The sequence below is a fragment of the Bacillus rossius genome, chromosome 1 (genome assembly GCF_032445375.1).
Source record: "Bacillus rossius redtenbacheri isolate Brsri chromosome 1, Brsri_v3, whole genome shotgun sequence".
Classification (NCBI taxonomy): domain Eukaryota; kingdom Metazoa; phylum Arthropoda; class Insecta; order Phasmatodea; family Bacillidae; genus Bacillus; species Bacillus rossius.
Window position 1 is genome coordinate 6,190,376 of NC_086330.1, and position 18,418 is coordinate 6,208,793.

Here is an 18,418-nt window from a genome sequence, read left to right on the forward strand (position 1 = left end):
CTAACTACATGTTCATTGTAGAGAATATGCTGACTAAACTGAAAAATCTGGGTTGTTCGATGAGTTTAAAACTTCACTTCCTGAATTCCCATCTTGACTACTTCCCACAAAACCTAGGAGCTGTGAGTGAGGAACAGGGTGAAAGATTTCACCAAGACGTGAAAGAAATGGAAAGGAGGTATCAAGGTCGATGGAACATTACTATGATTGCTGACTACTGTTGGATGCTGAAGAGGGACTTACCGGACAAAGTCTACAAACGAGAAAGCCATAAAAGGAGCTTCAAAAAGAAGAGAATGAGGCATAATGAAGACGAATAAACATACAAATTGGTCATATCATACAGTAAATGGTGTTAAAAGCGCTCTAAGTGATTTATGAACAATAAATTTTATGATAAATAAAAATAAAGTGAAGTTTCTTGATCATTTATAAAATTGTATTATTTCTCCTAATTTTTATTTGCATTTTGTAGGAAAACCTTACGTGATGGAAAAAAACCATGGTCATATTTGGATTCAGCACACTTAAAAATATAAAGTTCAGCCACCAAATGTGAAACAATTTTCAAAAATTCGAAAAATGCAGGCCTGTGTTATCGATTATTACCGTGTGATTTGATACATTTCTTTATTCACTATTTATTGTAAGAAAAAAAAATTATTAACCGTTATTTAGAACAGTATTCAATGAACTGTACGAACAATGTGACAGTGGAAAAATATTCTGCAGACACTCAAGGGTCACTCCCACTTTTTACAACAGGCAATTCCTCGCCCCCACACACCCTCCTAACTATTTAAAGGTCGAGCACAAACATCACTCTGCACGCAGCTTCCAGGAAGCAGATGAGCCCCTCTTGCACCCACTTCTGCTTAGAACACCTTTCCTTTCCAGACTGAAAAATATCTCAACCACTGAAATCAAGCAGAAACTTAACAATGCCTCAGTTTCGTCACCATCGTCCACCGATCACCGAGACTTGGGCACCCCTTCAGCAGTTCCCACCACCGCCAACAAGACCAAGCTCGGAGCCACAGCAAACACCCAACAGGATGGATCAAATCAACAAGGGTCTCCAGACAAACCCACCTTGACTTTTCCGTGAAATCTGCAAGTCTTGTAATTTTTCGCGATCTAAAAATAACCAATGCAAATTTCCACACTTCTTCCTTACATGGCTATACTCACAACGTATCTACTACGGATTCTTCAAACTTTGTGACAGAAATGTTAGCACAGTAAAAAATAAATCTCGGAAACAAAGAGCGCAAAGGGGCATCGTAACAACTGGAATGCAGCCCCAAAAATTGTGCATTCAACCGAATGCAAGACGAAGCACACAATTTTCTCTTTAATGAGGGGGAAATAATTTTTTCACGTGACAAAGTCTAATAAATCGATGAACGCCGGCTGCACGCATGAAAAAGTGTCCCGTTATGCACATTGTCCCATTACGCTGTGTCCTCCCATTCGTTTCCTACTTTTCCTATCATCATCCTATCCTTAACAGAATAACACAGATTGGAAGAAGTTAAATAGCAAACATGTATAAAAGTTATAGTTAAAATAATCTCTTCGTTGAAGTAATAAACATATTTGAATTATTGAGAGCAAATAAAAGTAAATTTATCAATTAAATTGTAGATTTCGATTCACTCCATCTTTGTATCCATACAAAATAGTGATAATTCAATAAAAATGATTCAATTTTATTCATAAAAGTATGTAATCATTTCAACAATGTTTTGTTATGACGTCACGTTAAGCTATCGTCCGTAAACCGACCTTACAGACAACCAATTTTCAAAGATATGTACTATGGGAATTGCTGAAACAAACACTGCAGGGGGCTACTCACGTGGTCGGGGTGGGACCAGTCGGCGGGCTCGTGGTACTTGAGGAAGGTGAGCCCCGGCCGGCGGTCCAGCACTCGGCACTCCTCCACCTGGCTGACCTTGGTGCCCGTGGGGCCCCACCAGCCCGGGACCTGCGAGGGGGCGTCCTCCCGCTGCCCGCACACCCAGTACTTGTCTGCGACACAGCCCCCCACCCCCACGTGGTTACCGCATCGCCACCAAACAAGAGTCTGTGCTTTCATTTTTAGTTCAGTTTTTAGTTCATTTTTGTATATTTTTCAGGAGAGTGAATTGAAAGTTTACAGTGATACTTTTTGTATGTACATTAATTAATTTGTATTAAACTCGCTGTATTTATTTAGTTTGATAGTCGAACAGCCATTCCTGCAAATTAGAAGACAATTACTCATTGAGTTGTTAAAACAAAAGTATATAAGGTAAATACACAACAGAAAATATTGGTGTTATTGATTTTATTTTTAAAAAAAAAGCTGTTTTGTAATACTTACTCCACAAAAATAATGATAAAATTAGTCTGCTGCATTTTTAAAAATTTATAATAAATTGGTTTCAAATGGATACGTTCAGGACAATACAAATAAATTAGCAAGCATTTATGGTTTTTAAACCAGTTCAATAAGAATTAAAATTTTTTTGGTCTCTACACTTTGATACAAATTTTTGCCGGGAAATATGTACACATTCCTTGGATTTCAAAGATTAAAAGATTACTTTTTTTTTATGATTTGAATTAAGTTTTTTGTCAAATGCTATTTAATTACATGACATAACTTGCATTTTGGTGCTATATTGCTATTATGGTGTATTAAATCGTGTTTCGGTGTTATATAGTGTGACGTCGTCCCAGGTGCTCCCGTGGCTCGCACAGGTCATTATGCCACCTCGGTGCCTCACCGGTCGGCGTGTGTGGTCGCTGGTAGTGTCTCGAACGGGTGGAGGTCGATTGTCATGGAGAGCGGAGATCGACTCGAGCCCTAACGGGACCTGCCAGGACGCGCCAGTTGGCCTTCACCCCTCGGCGCGAGCAGTCGTGTGCGACTCGCGGAGTTCGGCGATCGGTGTTCGTGTGCGGACCGGACAGTCGTGTGCGTGCCGACAACGTTAGTCGTGTGTGTGGTCCAACCACTCCTGCCTGCACGTGGCGACGTCACGACCACCGAGAGACGGAGTCTCGTGCTGTGAACTAGCCCACAGCAACCACCCCGGTTAAAGGTTAGTTGGCGCCCTCAGACACCACCCAACCACGCATCAACATCGGCAGTACGACAAGTGTTTTGACAAGCTTTTCGGGGTTAATTCAGTTTTATCTCAATTCACCAAATAATTTTGTCTCTATGCATTTCACACAACTGTATAAACCACTGCAATAGTCTAGAATCATATAGCAATATTAGTAAACCATTTTTTAAATTTAATAAACAAAAGTTGGATATTTATGTGACAAATTCATGCAAAGTACCGGTACCTTCAACTAAGATAGTTCCTGACAGGTATCCCCAATAGCCTTACATGAACTCTTTGGCAAAAGATTTAACATTATTTTTCAATCTGCACTTCATGAAAATTTGCTAATAACAACCACAGAAACAAAAACAAACCAAAAAAAAAGGTAAAACAGGGTGAATATGAGATGTACAAATATTCATATATGATACATGTTGGCTGTAATTTTTTGCAATTAACGCTCATAAACTTACGAAATCAACTATTCCAATTCCAGTACTAATGCTAGAATCGTGGAATCAAAGAAACCATTCAACCCGTCTTTACTTGAAACCTGGTTGGATTTCTCACACAATTTTGAAACCAAAGTTTAAAACACCTCCTAAAAGTTGATGAATGTTTCTTACCCACTCCAGCATCAGAGGCCAGTAACTGCCTAATGTTGTAATGCATACTGACAGCATATGACATAGCTGCCACAGTGCTGGCAATTCCAGGCACTCTCTAAAGTTATCACATTTTATTAATACAATAAAACACTAGAGCAATAAAGCAAATGCCATAAATATTATGCCAAATACTGCATACTCTACAAAATAATTAACACTAATTTATACATTAAATACTAAAAAATTAATAACTTAAAATTTTAAAGAATTATCAAGAACTTATTAGAATATTTGGATTCTTAAATCTCCTTGGGGGTAAATATATTTTATAACCACACACAATATATTTTAAAAAATCTAACCAAACTGGATTGCACCAAAATTAATGTGCTGTTTATGTAATCAACTATGAGCACGAGCTTTCTGATAGAAGTAGGAAACACTGATACACTCATTATTTCATGTGTCATTAAGTTCCCTTTTTCTGTATACCGTGTTTTCCCGCATAATCGTCGCACTTTTTACTATAAAATCAAGTTGAAAAGTAGAGGTGCAACGATTATGCGGAAAAAAAATTTTTGGTGGATAGTTATTCATAAAAACAAAACCCATTCATGGAAAGTACGTTTATTTAAAAAGTGAAGTATAAAAGAGAATGCCAAACAATTTAAATTAATAAGTCATGCAACAAAAATGTTTCTTCAACGTTAAATAGAAAAAAAAAAAATCTGTGACCCGGATGCGACCCTGAACGAATGCATAACTATTGTCTTAGTACACACATACCATGAAAGAGTGCGGGCCATCAGATATAGTTAACTCGGCACTCGACAGATAGCGCGCGTTGCACGCAATCTGCGAGATATCGATATTCAACTACGTGTGCACGCTCTATACAGGATGCAACATAACCAAACAGAGAGCGCGCATTGCATGAAATCGGCGAGATATCGATATCCTGCTAAGTGTGCGCGCTCTACACGGGAAGCAACATAACAAAACATTAATGATTGCAACTAGCATTTTCTACATTTTTGAAAGCGGTACACCGCGGCGACGCAGGCAAAAAGATTTAACGTTATAAACATTTAAAAACGTTTTTAAAAGAAAATTCACGCATCAGACAACTACGTATTTCCGTTAATTAAATAAGTGAGAGGAAATGTCCAAATAAATATCAGATTTCTATTTTAAAATACATTGTTTTATACTAAAAAAATACCCACAAAAAGCGCTCAGAATCTGCGACGTTTACGCAAGAGGTTTTTTTCTTCCAAATTTTGACGCCCAAAAATATGGTCGCAAGTGCGACGACTATGCGATAAAAGAGGGTACTCAGTTGTTCAGCGAAGTCAGGGGAAGTCAGGGTTAAGTCGGCGACGCCGGGAAACGCCTCACCGTCCTTGTGCTGGCAGCGTGCGTTCTGCACGCACCACGCGCACTGGCCCAGCTTCATCTTGTAGGCCACGGAGGAGGGCGGCGCGGCCGAGAGGTTGCCGTGCACGAGGCAGGAGTGGCAGTCCCCCAGCGCGGGGCACACGCCCAGGCAGCGCGTCGACTGCAGGTTGGTCGTGCAGTTGATGTCGACCGTGCGGCCGTAGCACACCTCGTCCGTGGAGCACCAGCCGCACTCGGGGTCGGCCGTGCACGCCAGGATCGTGCGGTGCCTGGGCAGTCAAACCACCGACTGTCGCCCATCACGCGCCAACCTCAACAACCGCTGCACTCGCAAAAATACCAGCAGGATTTCAAAGTCATCAATATCATTATGCTGATCCATCACATCAAGCTGACAATATGCAACTACTTATGGCAAAACTTTTATGTATACCAAAGTTCACAAATTAATAAGGTTAAATATTCTTTATGGTGATATATAGATACCCAGTTTTGAAGGTTTTAACAGGACCGCATAATCAAAAACCTTATCAATGCTCAGCGTTTTAAACACACAAGTTGGTATTCAAAGTTATTCCACCACTGTCTTGCAAAACGGTAGCGAAAAAAAAGAACGTGTAGACAGTTCATATCATGGACTATTTCAAACTTGAAAACAAAACTATTAATAATATTTGTTTACCCACACATAACAGTAGAAAGAGGGGAGGGGGGGGGGAAAAGCCCCTAAACTGTATAATTACCATTTTTCTTTCCCTACTTATTTGTATGAAAACTTCTTTTTTTTTCTTTTCTGAAAATCCAATTTCCATTCTTACTATTCGAATTTGATATTCATAATCGAGAATAGCAGTTCAGTATTTGTATTTGTATTAAATTCCAGCTAAAAAAAAAAACTGATACTTGCACAAGCCTACTCTTTAAAGATGAAATGCCAAAATATTTCTAACTTGCTGAACAGTGCGTGTGTTCCCCTCGCCCGCACCTGCTGCACATCTGCTCCGTGTCGAAGGCGTCCCCCTCCCGGCTGGCGAGCACGGGCGGCAGCACGTAGGCCAGCAGGTCCGCGTTCACGTTGCCGTGGTAGCCCCCCACCACCAGCAGCGTGTTGCCGTTGCGCTTGTCGGCCGCGTGCGCAAACACCCCCTGCTGCTTCGGGTAGCGGAAGTCTGCGAGCAGAGCACGCACGAAGCCACCGTCACCCTTAGTACTCCGCCCTCTCCGCGGTGCTTCGACCAGTCTCGTGGCCAACACAAGTCCACAGGGAAAATTCAAGGCCGTATTCGCCCCTTGCGAAAGTATAACATGTTGAAAAATAATTGAATAGGCATGCATTAAAGATAAATATGTATCATCAATGGCAGCGATATTTCCAGAAGTAAAAGCGTGCTTTAAAACTTTGAATCACAAGAAGACTTCCACAGCTCCTCTTTAATTGACAATGGCAGTAAAATATACAATGAACCTGTCAAGGTAATTTTTTTTTATGTTCGGACGACATTGACATCAGAGGCGGGAACACACAATGATCTGATCAGCGATATCAGGAAAGGCCTACAATGAACAAGAAAATTTTTTTTTAATTTTCGGACGACATTGACATCAGAGGTGGGAACACACAATGATCTGATCAGCGATATCAGGAAAGGCCTACAATGAACAAGAAAATTTTTTTTTTATTTTCGGACGACATTGACATCAGAGGCGGGAACACACAATGATCTGATCAGCGATATCAGGAAAGGCCTACAATGAACAAGAAAATTTTTTTTTTATTTTCGGACGACATTGACATCAGAGGCGGGAACACACAATGATCTGATCAGCGATATCAGGAAAGGCCTACAATGAACAAGAAATTTTTTATTTTATTTTCGGACGACATTGACATCAGAGGCGGGAACACACAATGATCTGATCAGCGATATCAGGAAAGGCCTACAATGAACAAGAAATTTTTTTTTTTATTTTCGGACGACAGGAAAGACATCAGAGACGGGAACACGCAATGTGATGTCAGGAAAGGCCAGACCGGGACAGGAATGAGCGGCACCGGGGCTCACCCTTGTCCGGGGTCCCGAGGATGTCGTGGCTGACCCAGGTGTGGCAGCCGAGGTGGTACAGGTACATCTGGTTGTCGTAGCAGATCTCCTCCTTGTTGTGTCGGTGGGAGTAGCCCCCGAACACCACCATGTAGTTGCCTGCAACCAGCGTCTCATCCCACTCACACGTCACAATCAGGGGTGTGCCAACACCATTTTCCAATTCAAATCGAAGTCGAATACGAAGATCTGAATCTTCGCCAGAGTCGAACATCACTTTCAACATTTTCTACACTTAGAAAAATCCATAGCTACAAACCTTTGAGTGCTTAAATAAGCTGTTCAATCAGCACATCGTGCATACCACACACTGAATAAGAACTTCTGGGTAACATTTCGCAATTTAACCAACTGCCACTGCTTGTTAATACAAAGCAAAAATTGTAAAAACCAAAAATTATTCATGTAATAATAAAAATAACTTATTAAGTGCATTTGAAACAATTACTGAATACAACTAAGCATATTTTTTTTAGATATCTTGAAAATGGGACAGTTGTGCCAATTTTGAAAGATATCTTGAAAATGGGACAGTTGTGCCAATTTTGAAACACTATGTCAGGTTATCAAATAAACATACATTAACAGTCTTAAAATTGGTACCAATGATCTTGCTGTCTCTCCTGCCATATGTACATACATATTAACAGGTTAAATTATCCCAACAATTTTAACAGTTACATGCACTTAGTAATCTTACTCTGCTTAACATAATTCTACAACTGCAGCTAATTTTAACAAGACCCTTATTAAAATGACCAAATATTTGTTGTGCAAAGGTTTCCCCTCTGTTAATAGAGCTCTATCCCCTTCACAGCAAGCATATATTTAGGAGGGAGGTGACAATAGCCGTGTCTGGTTGGGAGAATGAAACACTGCCCGTAAATTATTATCAAAAATGTATTTTTTTTTTCTTTAAGTAATGAAATGTGAAAGTCTGTCACAGAACTTAACGTTAAACCATGAACAGATGATAGGCCAATTAATAGGGTGTACACAGTCCGGAAAGTCAATAAAAGTCAGGGAAAATTCAGGGAAGTTTGAATTTGTCAAAAAAATAACTTGAAATCCTGGCAAAGTCAAAAAATTTTGTGATAGCAATTTGAGGGGCAAATTTCAAGCTCCAGTCTACCATCACCCAGTTTTCATAAGCAGTTTTTTTTTTTTTTCAGACATGTTGGATTAGTGCATACTACCGCACACTACAACATGGCTTACGCACGGTTCTGTTTGAACTCACAAGGAGAGTGCAAGAACTTCAGGTCTAATAGAAGTATGCACTGAACATTGTGAAATTGTAACCTCAACAAGTCTTGATAAGCTGTCGGTGGATCACAACCAACTGCACTACAGTCCGGCAAATGACATACAACCAACAGGTGCAAACTGAATACTCATTACAAAATACCTCTCATTTTGAAGAATTCATCATTTAAAATATATAGTGTCAGGTCCTTACAACATAATTACAGTATCAGTAGGGGCATGCAGATTTCGTGAAAAAAATTTCGAGACTAGCTGAAAGTTAAAACACTGTAGCATCGTCTGTGTTTCGTGATTGGGCGAGTTTCTTTCAGGTAGTACACGCATTTCGTCTACAACACCAATCACGATAATCCGGTGCGGAAGCAAACGCGTCCTGGGTGGCTCGGTCGAATGAGGCGACGAATTCTATCGCAGACGGTCGCCAATCACGAGGAAGAAACCGCTGGTGCGGGTGTACCTTGTTGCAGTCTAATAAGTGTTCAGATCTTTTCTTGGCCAACGTTAAGTAGCTCAGATCTATTGTGATGTGCCATCCGTGAAACATTTCAAGAACCTAGCCTACTTTTATAAATTAAAATAATAAAATATTATGTTTCACTTTTATAAGGGGGCAGAGGGTCTGCAGTTCTACACTGTTAATTAAGTTTTATAAATTTTTTTATTTGCCTTTTTACTATTCTAATTTACTTAAAAAAAAAATACAGTAAAACTTAAATTTAATTTTGTACATAGAATAGGTATAATTATGTCCCAAAGTATCAGTTCTTTCAACAAGTATCAGAACTGCGGGGTTTGTCGGATGCGTCATAGTGAGCACGACTCACCCATGACCGTGCTGGTGTGGAAGGCGTGCTCGCGCGGCACGTAGTTGTCGCGCAGGTAGGCGCGCGGGTAGTGTATCTCGGACCAGTGGCGGCCGCGCAGGTGGAAGAGGAACATGCGGTCGCTGAGCTTGGAGAAGCGAGCCACCCCCGCCGCGATGCCCCCGTACACCACGAGGGAGTCGCTCCGGGCGTGGTGCACCGTGGTGTGCGCGACCAGCCGGACGTCCAGCTCCTTGCCCCCGCGCACGCGCACCGGTTCCCAGCGCTCCTCCCCCGTCGCGTTCGCGTCTGGAGCACACGGCACGGCACGCTTCGCTATCACATCGGCCACACCACTTCCCGTTTCAGGTCGAGATTTCACATTCACAGCAATCACAGATAGACTCTCACACTTTTTTCAATCGTTCAACGTATTGCGTTTTCTCCAGATACTTCCGTTCCCCACACCCATTCATTCTGCCAATGCTCCCTTGTCATCTCGTCACCTTTCATCGCCTCAAATGACCCAGTGTCGTTGAGGCATTAAGTTCAGTATTTTCCGTTCCTTGTTTTAAAAAAAAAATAAAAAAATTCACACAACCAAGCTTGTGTTCTCTTGTGGCAGATGTCAGGTTTTCTACAAAACAGCTTACAGGATCTCACTTCAGTTGTTTACGTTCATAATATTCCATCTGGCCAATAATCACGATAAGAAGTAATGTATGGTATGAGATAAAGGGATAACCTTCAGAAACCTGGAAAGCTAGAGAGAGTTCCCAATCAATAAGAATGTGTGTGGGAACGTTAAGGGGGTGCCTCCCATTTCAGGTCAAGATTTTATATTTAAAGTAATTACAGATAAACTTGTAGACTTTTTCAATTGTTTAACTTTCACGAAATTAAAAATATATACAGCGCATACTTTTCGCATGATTAGCTGAAAAATTATATATATATAGAAATATATATATAAATATATATATATATATATTTTTTTTTTTTTTTACTTTTTTGGGTTGTACAAATACTAAGGATAATTTGATTTATTGCATAACTGAAACTTTTTAGGTTTTTAACTGCAACTGCAAATGGCTACTTCAAGAAAAGGTTTGCAATTTCTTTCAGAAAGTGTTAATTAATTTTACCCGGCATTTCAAAATTCTCAGATTTGATACGATTTTGACAGCCAAGAAACGTGAAATGAGTTTTTGTGATATTTTTTCATTCCGTGAAAGTTAAAACAATTGAAAAATTCTAAAAGTTGATCAGTGATTAATATAAATATAAAATCATGACCTGAAATGGGAGGCACCCCCTTAAGGGAACAGTTTTGGTGTTTGCTCGTATAGAGCATCCTACTCTTAAGATTGCAGCGTAGAAGTAAATGACTACTGTAAGCGCTTTTCTTGCTGCTGCATGCACTGTTGCCAAAAAAAAATAATAAGTATTTAAAATGGAAGATATAGGATATTTTTTTATTTAATTTATCACGTGAAAATTACAATTCTTTTATGAATTCTTATAAATGAATGTATATGAATTGTTTCTTTATTTGTATTTAAAAAGAGGCTTGATAGTAGGTATAGGCCTCAAAACATTATAAATTACTAAAATGGATTTTTAAATTGTTTTTCGAGCTCAGAATTCCAAAGGAGCACATCCACCTGAACTTACTCGGGGCGTGAGAGATCTGGCTACAGCGCATGCTATAAGCCATGTACTGCAATCTAAGCATGAGACGGTCTATAGAACAAATTTACATTTTCAATATACATGTTTAAATAAAACTCAATTAATACAAGCACGGGACAAAAAGACATATGTATATTTTACAGATAATAAATATAATAGTTATTTTAGTTGTAATCAAATTATCTTATTATTTAATCATAAATTCCCTGAATTATTTTATGCTTTTTCACTAATAAAAAAAATTGGAATGATTACAATTTAAATAAATAAAAGAAATAACATTTGAACACTGCCACAGTTGAGTAATTGGGCACAATTGGTGTATAAGACAGGAAAGGTGAACCCTCTTAACTTTGCCTAATTACACGTGTACGCCTTGCTTAGTTTCTAGCTACTCTGCCTTACAACCACTACCCACATACGACCCACCCCAGAAGAAGCGTCAACAACTGCCGATAGCTCTTTGGAATGCGTGGTGAGAAACAATAACAAAGATGCACCAATCCCAGTGTGTATCACTCTCTCCTCTGTTCTTCCCCAAACTAACTTGAACTGTCAAATTATTACCTTACTAAATAAAACTAGATTCGTAGAAACTAGACTTGACTCAATATGAAGGTCAAAAACCTCGACTCGTCCACCTCTAATCACTATGAAAGTGATTTCCTGGCAGTAATCACTTACTGTTGTGGTGAAGTTTCACTATCAACAAGTCAATCATGAGACATGATGCAAAATTTGTTTCAGAACTACAGCAGAGTTCCACTAATCAGGTTGTCCAGACAACATTAATTGGGACAAAATTAAAATATTAAGGAAAAAAAAAACAGGTTTTACATATTTTGTTAGGTTAAAACCTTAGGTCTATGTATACAAAAAAATTAAATCTATAATAAAAATGTTATTAATGGAGTTCAACTCAGTGGAGTCCAACTAATCCAAACCAACTGGAGCCAAAACTTGTTTGGATTACCTTATTTCCAGATTAGCTGAATAACAGCCACAATGCTACAGTGTGTGGTAAAATAAATCTCTACATAAACACAAAATCACAAAACATATTGATAATAGGGTCAAGACTTCCAAGAATAATTTTTAAAATACAAAAAATTCCATTTTTCAATTAAAGTACCTTTCATCCTGAACTTGTTGGGATTAGCAGGATTTTCCGATTAACGGGATTTGGATTAACAGGACTCCACTTGGGTTTTACCATCTAAAACTTTTACTGTGTGCATTTGAAGATGAATTCCACTCAATACGGACTTTCTCAGTGATCCGGACAGGGTCCGGTCCGATCTAGTCCGGGTTAACGGACTCTTAATGTAGGAAAAAGGAATAGATCATACGTGTATGTTATCGGACGTGATTCAACTAACGTATTCAGGCACTCGAGTGTTCCTTGACCGCACAAACACGCCCACGCACGTGTTCCGACAGTTTGCTCGGAGGCAAAGCGAGCGACCTACCCAGCCTGAGGCGTATGCGGTAGAGGCCGGAGGAGAAGGCGCCTCCCAGGGTGCTGCCCCCAAACACGTAGAGCCAGCCGTCGGGGCCGCCCACCCTGGTGAGCGTGTGGCGCGTCAGCGGCGGGGGCCTCGTCTCGGAGCGGAGCGCCCGCAGCGACCAGGCGCGCTCGTGCGCGTCGTAGTGCCACAGCTCGTCCGAGAGGGAGCCGTCCGCCAGCTTGCCCCCGTACATCACCATGCCGCCCGCGTAGCTGCGCACACACGCAGTTGTTCAGACTGTGCGTTAGCGTGCGTTGATTCTGTGTCAGCAACACTGACTAGACCTCATCGTAAACTAATCATTATTATATGGAAAACAATATTACCTACTCTACGATAATACTGAAAGTCCATATCATATAAATTTTGTGATATGTTTCTCCGAAAGAGTGCCACAGTTAACAATATTTTTTGAGAAAAAGAATTTAAATTTGAAAATGGACAGGACCCATCCCCCTGATAGAGGGGGGGGGGGGGAGGTTGATCCCCCGACATCCCACTTCATAATATTCCTCGAAATGCACCACAAAATCAATTTTCAGAGTCCCGAAAATTTAGGAGTATATTTATCCCCCCCCCCCCCCCCCCCCCAACCTTCATCACCTTCTCAAGAACATTCATCCTAGGTGGTACGATGGTATTCAGACTGTGTACTAGGGTGTATAATTCTGTGTTAGTAACATTGATTAGACCTCAACGTAGGTAATCAGTGCTTCTGAGAAGTCTCTGAATACTTCAAGTTTGTATTTCCCACGCTGCTGTGTAGTGGCAACCGTTATCCAGCATCCCCTGCCAATAGTTGGCAGCCCTGGACTTCCAGCCGAAAGTCAGTCGTATTTTATTTTTCATCATGGCGGTGAGTAGTACTATGGTGTAGCCTCGCGGTTAAATTGTTGTATTATAATGGCATCTAATATCGTTATCGTATACAGTCCACTCAGTCGTCGCGCTGTAACAGTAGTTGTAATCCCTATTACCGTTCATAACTCATTGAAAATAGTCACCAGAACCATCACAGGCTCTTGTTCATTCGGCATACAAAAAAAAACTAACGTACACAACAATTTAACCTAAATACTCATTATTTTCTACAGTGAAAACTCTTGAATCCGGCATCCCATGATTAGGCTACATTCTGTAATCCAGGAAATTCCATAATCTGGCACATTTTGTAATCTGGTTCATTCTGTCGCATAACCACTTGCAGTAGCTTCACATCTTAAAAAGCAAATGTATTTTACAAAATTTCATTACTGAAAGCCATGTTAAATGGCAGAGACTAAAGCGAATAGAATTGTTATTTGCATCGTAATTATTTTTCAGGCAAAAAATTAAAACTTTATAAAAAAAATCATGAGGCTAAAATTAAAAGTTTATAACATTTCACATATAGCTTGGCTAGTTCAGACGTCGATCTGAATGTGAGTTGTTTTACATTTGAGATCACTCTTTTCATTCAGAGTCTTGATTACATTTGGAGTAACCTTACATTCATAGTCTTCTATATCAAAAACATAATCTTATAGGAATCACATTGCAATAAAAATCTTATAATTAAGATTGTCTCTTATTCGAAGTCATTCTACATTCCAGAGCATTTTCTATTAATAGACATCAAAACTCAAGGAAATTTCATTTTCAAGTTTATCATTTATGATTCGAAATATGATGATTAACATTTCAGATTTTACACTGATAGTATAAAAAAATCATTTTTCTCTCTAGAGAAGAATATAACTAAACCCCAACAAGCAAAATTTTTCATAAAATGAAAGGAACTTTTGCTAGAGTCTTTAACAATTTTTTTTTTTTTTTTTTTTTTTTTGCTTTACTAACTTTAATTAAGATATTTTCTTATGGAAACTGAAAATCAAACTCTGTAATGTTTTGTTAATGATACCTGTATTGAATATTAGTAATACTCTGTAATGAAATTGTACTGAATTTTGATAATAGACAATTTAATTAGTGTAATTTTTTTTCTGATAACACCAGTTATATCCTTTTTATTATAAATTACAGCATTACTCTACGCTTGTGCATAAACATCTCTGTGGAAACATGTATGTTTTTTTTATAGGCTAAATACTCTTTGTAATAAAATATGTTATCGTTTTAAAACAAGGGCAGGGACATGGAAGTGATTATTAAGAACATTAGTTTTGGAACAAATATGTTGAATGTAGGAAGTGTAGTTTGAATTTCAACTGACCACCATAACGTGGAATACAAAGAATAAGAATGATTCATATGTACATACACATACACACACACACACACACACGTGTGTATGTATGTATGTGTATGTATACGTATATATGATTATATCGTCGCTACTAATAGTTAATTAAGGACTATTTGTGTAAATTTAACTCTATACTTACCTTTCTTGCAATTAATTAAAAATATATAACAGTGGATGTAAACCATTAAGGTTACCCACCTGTGGATAAACAAAACACCAACTTACAGTGAGCAACCACAACGCAATGAGCCAGGCATAAATTGTAATAATGAACATTTCCCTGACTTTTTAATTAACTGCAGATAATGTGAGGAATATATCTTCCAAAAATACCAACAGCATTAAAAAAAATTGAAATGCTTGTATGGCGAAACAGCCATAAAAGCCTTTTTTTCGCGCTTCAATATCGTTAACCGCCTCTTTGGGGTTTCAACTCTAGGACCAACACCTGCAGGCGGCGTGGCCGTAGCGCGGGGCGGGCCGGGAGGGCAGCGGCAGCTCCTCCGTCGCCCCCCCCTCCTCCTCCCCGCCCGGCCCCGGCTCATCGCGACGCCAGCGCCGGCCGGCCGCGGCGTCCCGCGCCCGGTGCCGGATGGTGAAGGTGGCGTTGTCGGCGATGGAGAACAGCAGGTTGCGGAAGAAGGTGGACTTGCGCAGCCCCCAGCGCTCCTCCCCGCCGGCCCCCACCTGTCCCAGGACCGCGGCCAGGAACTGGGGGTCCAGCGTGTCCACCGTCGACGACACCCCGTCTGCAACACACGCATGCACATCACCTTCTGCCTAGCTCCCAACTGTGTACAACAGTACACACTCATCACCGACTTAATGTTCGCGCAACGCTGCAGGCTATATACCTAACTTTCATTTATCTTTGCTAACCTGTTCCTCCTAGCATTGCTGCCGAGTCCGCGGCGCAAAGATAATATCTTGACTACATCTGGGTGTCGGGTAAGCCATTTTCCTGCACATCATTGGTGAGTTCAGTTATCTTAAATGCATGATTCTGTGTGTTAGTTGACTTGTATAATTCTTTCCATATGTATGTATGCCCAATATCTTCCCTTTACGTCGTTCTGTGTTTGAATTATTGATGTCTTTTTTTGTGGGCATCACCTTAATGTGCAATGAAATATGAAATACATACATATTTTACTGTTAAATGTATCTTCACACAACCAACTGTGTGTGGCTTTGTCACGATCAAGAGTTGCAAGTCAAGTGAAAGTGTATATTGAATCAATCAACAGCAAGGAAGATTATTGAATCACCAGAGACAATTTATTGTGCTAGCAATATATTAAAATATATCAAAATAAATTGAATTTTTAATAAATATTTTGTGTATATTAAATTTAAGTGTTTGTTATATTTACCATTTTTCAACAGGTGCTTTAGGCACCTTACAGCTAACTAAAATTACATAAGGAATTAAATAGGTATTAAATTCATATTTAATAATTTTTTTTTTTAAGTTACACTTCTTTGGACACGTTATGGAAAAATGATAAGAGTGAATTTTTATGATGCATGCACAACATGTAAAAAAAAAATACAGGATGAAAACAGGCTACATACAAATTATACACAAGTGAGGTTATGTTATACTTCTTTAGTCACGTTATGAAAAAATGATGACAGTGAATTTATATGATGTACACGCAGCATGCAACGAATAATTGATAAGATGAAAAAAGGCTATAAACAAATAAAAAAAATGTATGTGCTTTTATCATATACCTATTTTAGTGAATGATATTGAATACTGGTCCAAATAATTAAAAACATTTATTTATTGTGAATATTAGTGATATAAATTGTGTTAATAAATTTTTTCAAGTGTATTTATTTAAGTGAGATTATATTCCCGTAAGTACCTATTATTTACTTGCATTACCAATTATAAATTTAAATTATATTATTATTTAAATTTAGTGTTTTTATTGATTTTCATTAATAATTAAAATTTATCTAAATTTTTTAACTAAATGTAATAATTAATTTTATAGATGGATTTATATTAATATTTAAAACTTTGTATTTAATTAATTGTTTTTAATTTGATTAAATTTAAATTTTACCAACAGTATTTAAATCACTCCAGTCCTTTTTATTATTTTATTTATATTAATTATTTGCATGCAGAATTAAAGTTAAAAAGTTTATTATTTTTATTCAGAGCATAAAAGCCATAAAACATGGAATGGCGTACCCACAAGAAAGGACAGTGACGTAGTGACGTATCCACGAGGAAGAGCAGTGGCATACCCATGAGGAGGAGCAGATGTGGACTTAAGTAGCGTAGCAGTCACTCACTGACTTTTCATTCACAGTAAATTAGAATACACATTCAGAATATTGATTTATTTTCATTATTTATTAAAATTTATCTAGATTATTTATTAATTTAAATAATTAATTTTATACGCGTGTTTAAATTAATACTACAGTAGTACATATGTTTAAAGAGATGGTAAACACACAAAAACATGACAAAACAAAAATTATGCAAATTTTCAAACCACTAAGTACAGTGAAAGTACTGAAAACCATCACTAATGTTATCACAGCCATGCTGAATTAGCAACTTTGCAATATTAATGAATAAATATTCAGTTTTATTGGGAGTATCAAATTTGAAGAGTAAAACTTCAATGAAATTTCCTTTTCTTCTGCACAAGCATTATCAAACATCATGTTAAAAATTTCTTTTAAAAATGGCATTAAACTACATCTGAAATATGTAATAACTTTTTTGTTAGCAAAAAATAATTACGTCCACCCACTGATATTAAGATACATGGTGTAATCTGTTGGTGTTTGTGCCGAACAGCGATACTATCGATTGCTCCTGTAGAAGGAAAATGTTAATTAGAGACATTAAAATATATTTTCTTTTAAGGATTTCTCTGCTGAGTTACAAATCTCTGACATACAGAAGGCCATTCCTAAATGGCGTATTTTCCAGTGTTTTGGAACGTAAATAGCGGAAGAAACGTTTTAAATTTTCCAGGCAGTGTAATGATGTAAAATTAACCATATGTGAAGAAAACTCTGCAAATATAAATATGAGATTACGTTGGGAAGTGTTTGTAAAATAATGGTACATAATTTTATGCTATTTGCACATGTCAAATGTGTAACAGGTTATAATAAAGGTCATAGAGTCTCGTCCTGTACAGTTTAAAGAACACGACTTTCGAGTCGAGTCAAGTTTTAGCTACTCATTCGACTCGGCTGCAGTTTTCGAGTCTCGGCCCATCCCTAAAATCACTAACAAATCCGAACATGTTTTAACCTATGAATTTACTTTAAAATTTTACCCCTCAAGGCATTCACTTTCCCTTCTCATCACTACATAGTATAAAGCAAAGTCGCTTCCCGCTGTCTGTCTGTCCCTATGTATGCTTAGATCTTTAAAACTACGAAACAGATTTTGATGCGGGTTTTTTTTATTAAATAGAGTGATTCAAAAAAAGGTTTATATGTATAATACATGCATAATATAGTAGAGAAACACTGATAATTTTAGAGGTTTCTAATGTGATAGTCCTAAATAAACACATATTTTTTTGCGCTCACATTGCATACGCAACAGAATAGGTAACTTTTGTTGCTGATAAATGTTGATTATCTTTTGTTTTTAGTCGAACGAAATAGTAAGCAAAATATTTTTTTACTGCAGCACATACTAA

At 38.3% G+C, this 18,418-nt stretch overlaps 1 protein-coding gene across 1 annotated transcript in view; it reads right to left on the minus strand.

Moving 5' to 3' along the window:
* The window catches only part of LOC134531577 (multiple epidermal growth factor-like domains protein 8), a 131,884-nt gene that overhangs the window by 100,272 nt on the left and 13,194 nt on the right, over positions 1-18,418 (minus strand). The window contains exons 5-11 of the mRNA XM_063367293.1: positions 15,175-15,475; positions 12,443-12,693; positions 9,303-9,590; positions 7,174-7,311; positions 6,096-6,279; positions 5,111-5,379; positions 1,862-2,034 (exon numbers count right to left, since the gene is read on the minus strand). Coding sequence (XP_063223363.1) covers positions 1,862-2,034; positions 5,111-5,379; positions 6,096-6,279; positions 7,174-7,311; positions 9,303-9,590; positions 12,443-12,693; positions 15,175-15,475 — 1,604 coding nt within the window. The remainder of the gene's footprint in view (positions 1-1,861; positions 2,035-5,110; positions 5,380-6,095; positions 6,280-7,173; positions 7,312-9,302; positions 9,591-12,442; positions 12,694-15,174; positions 15,476-18,418) is intronic.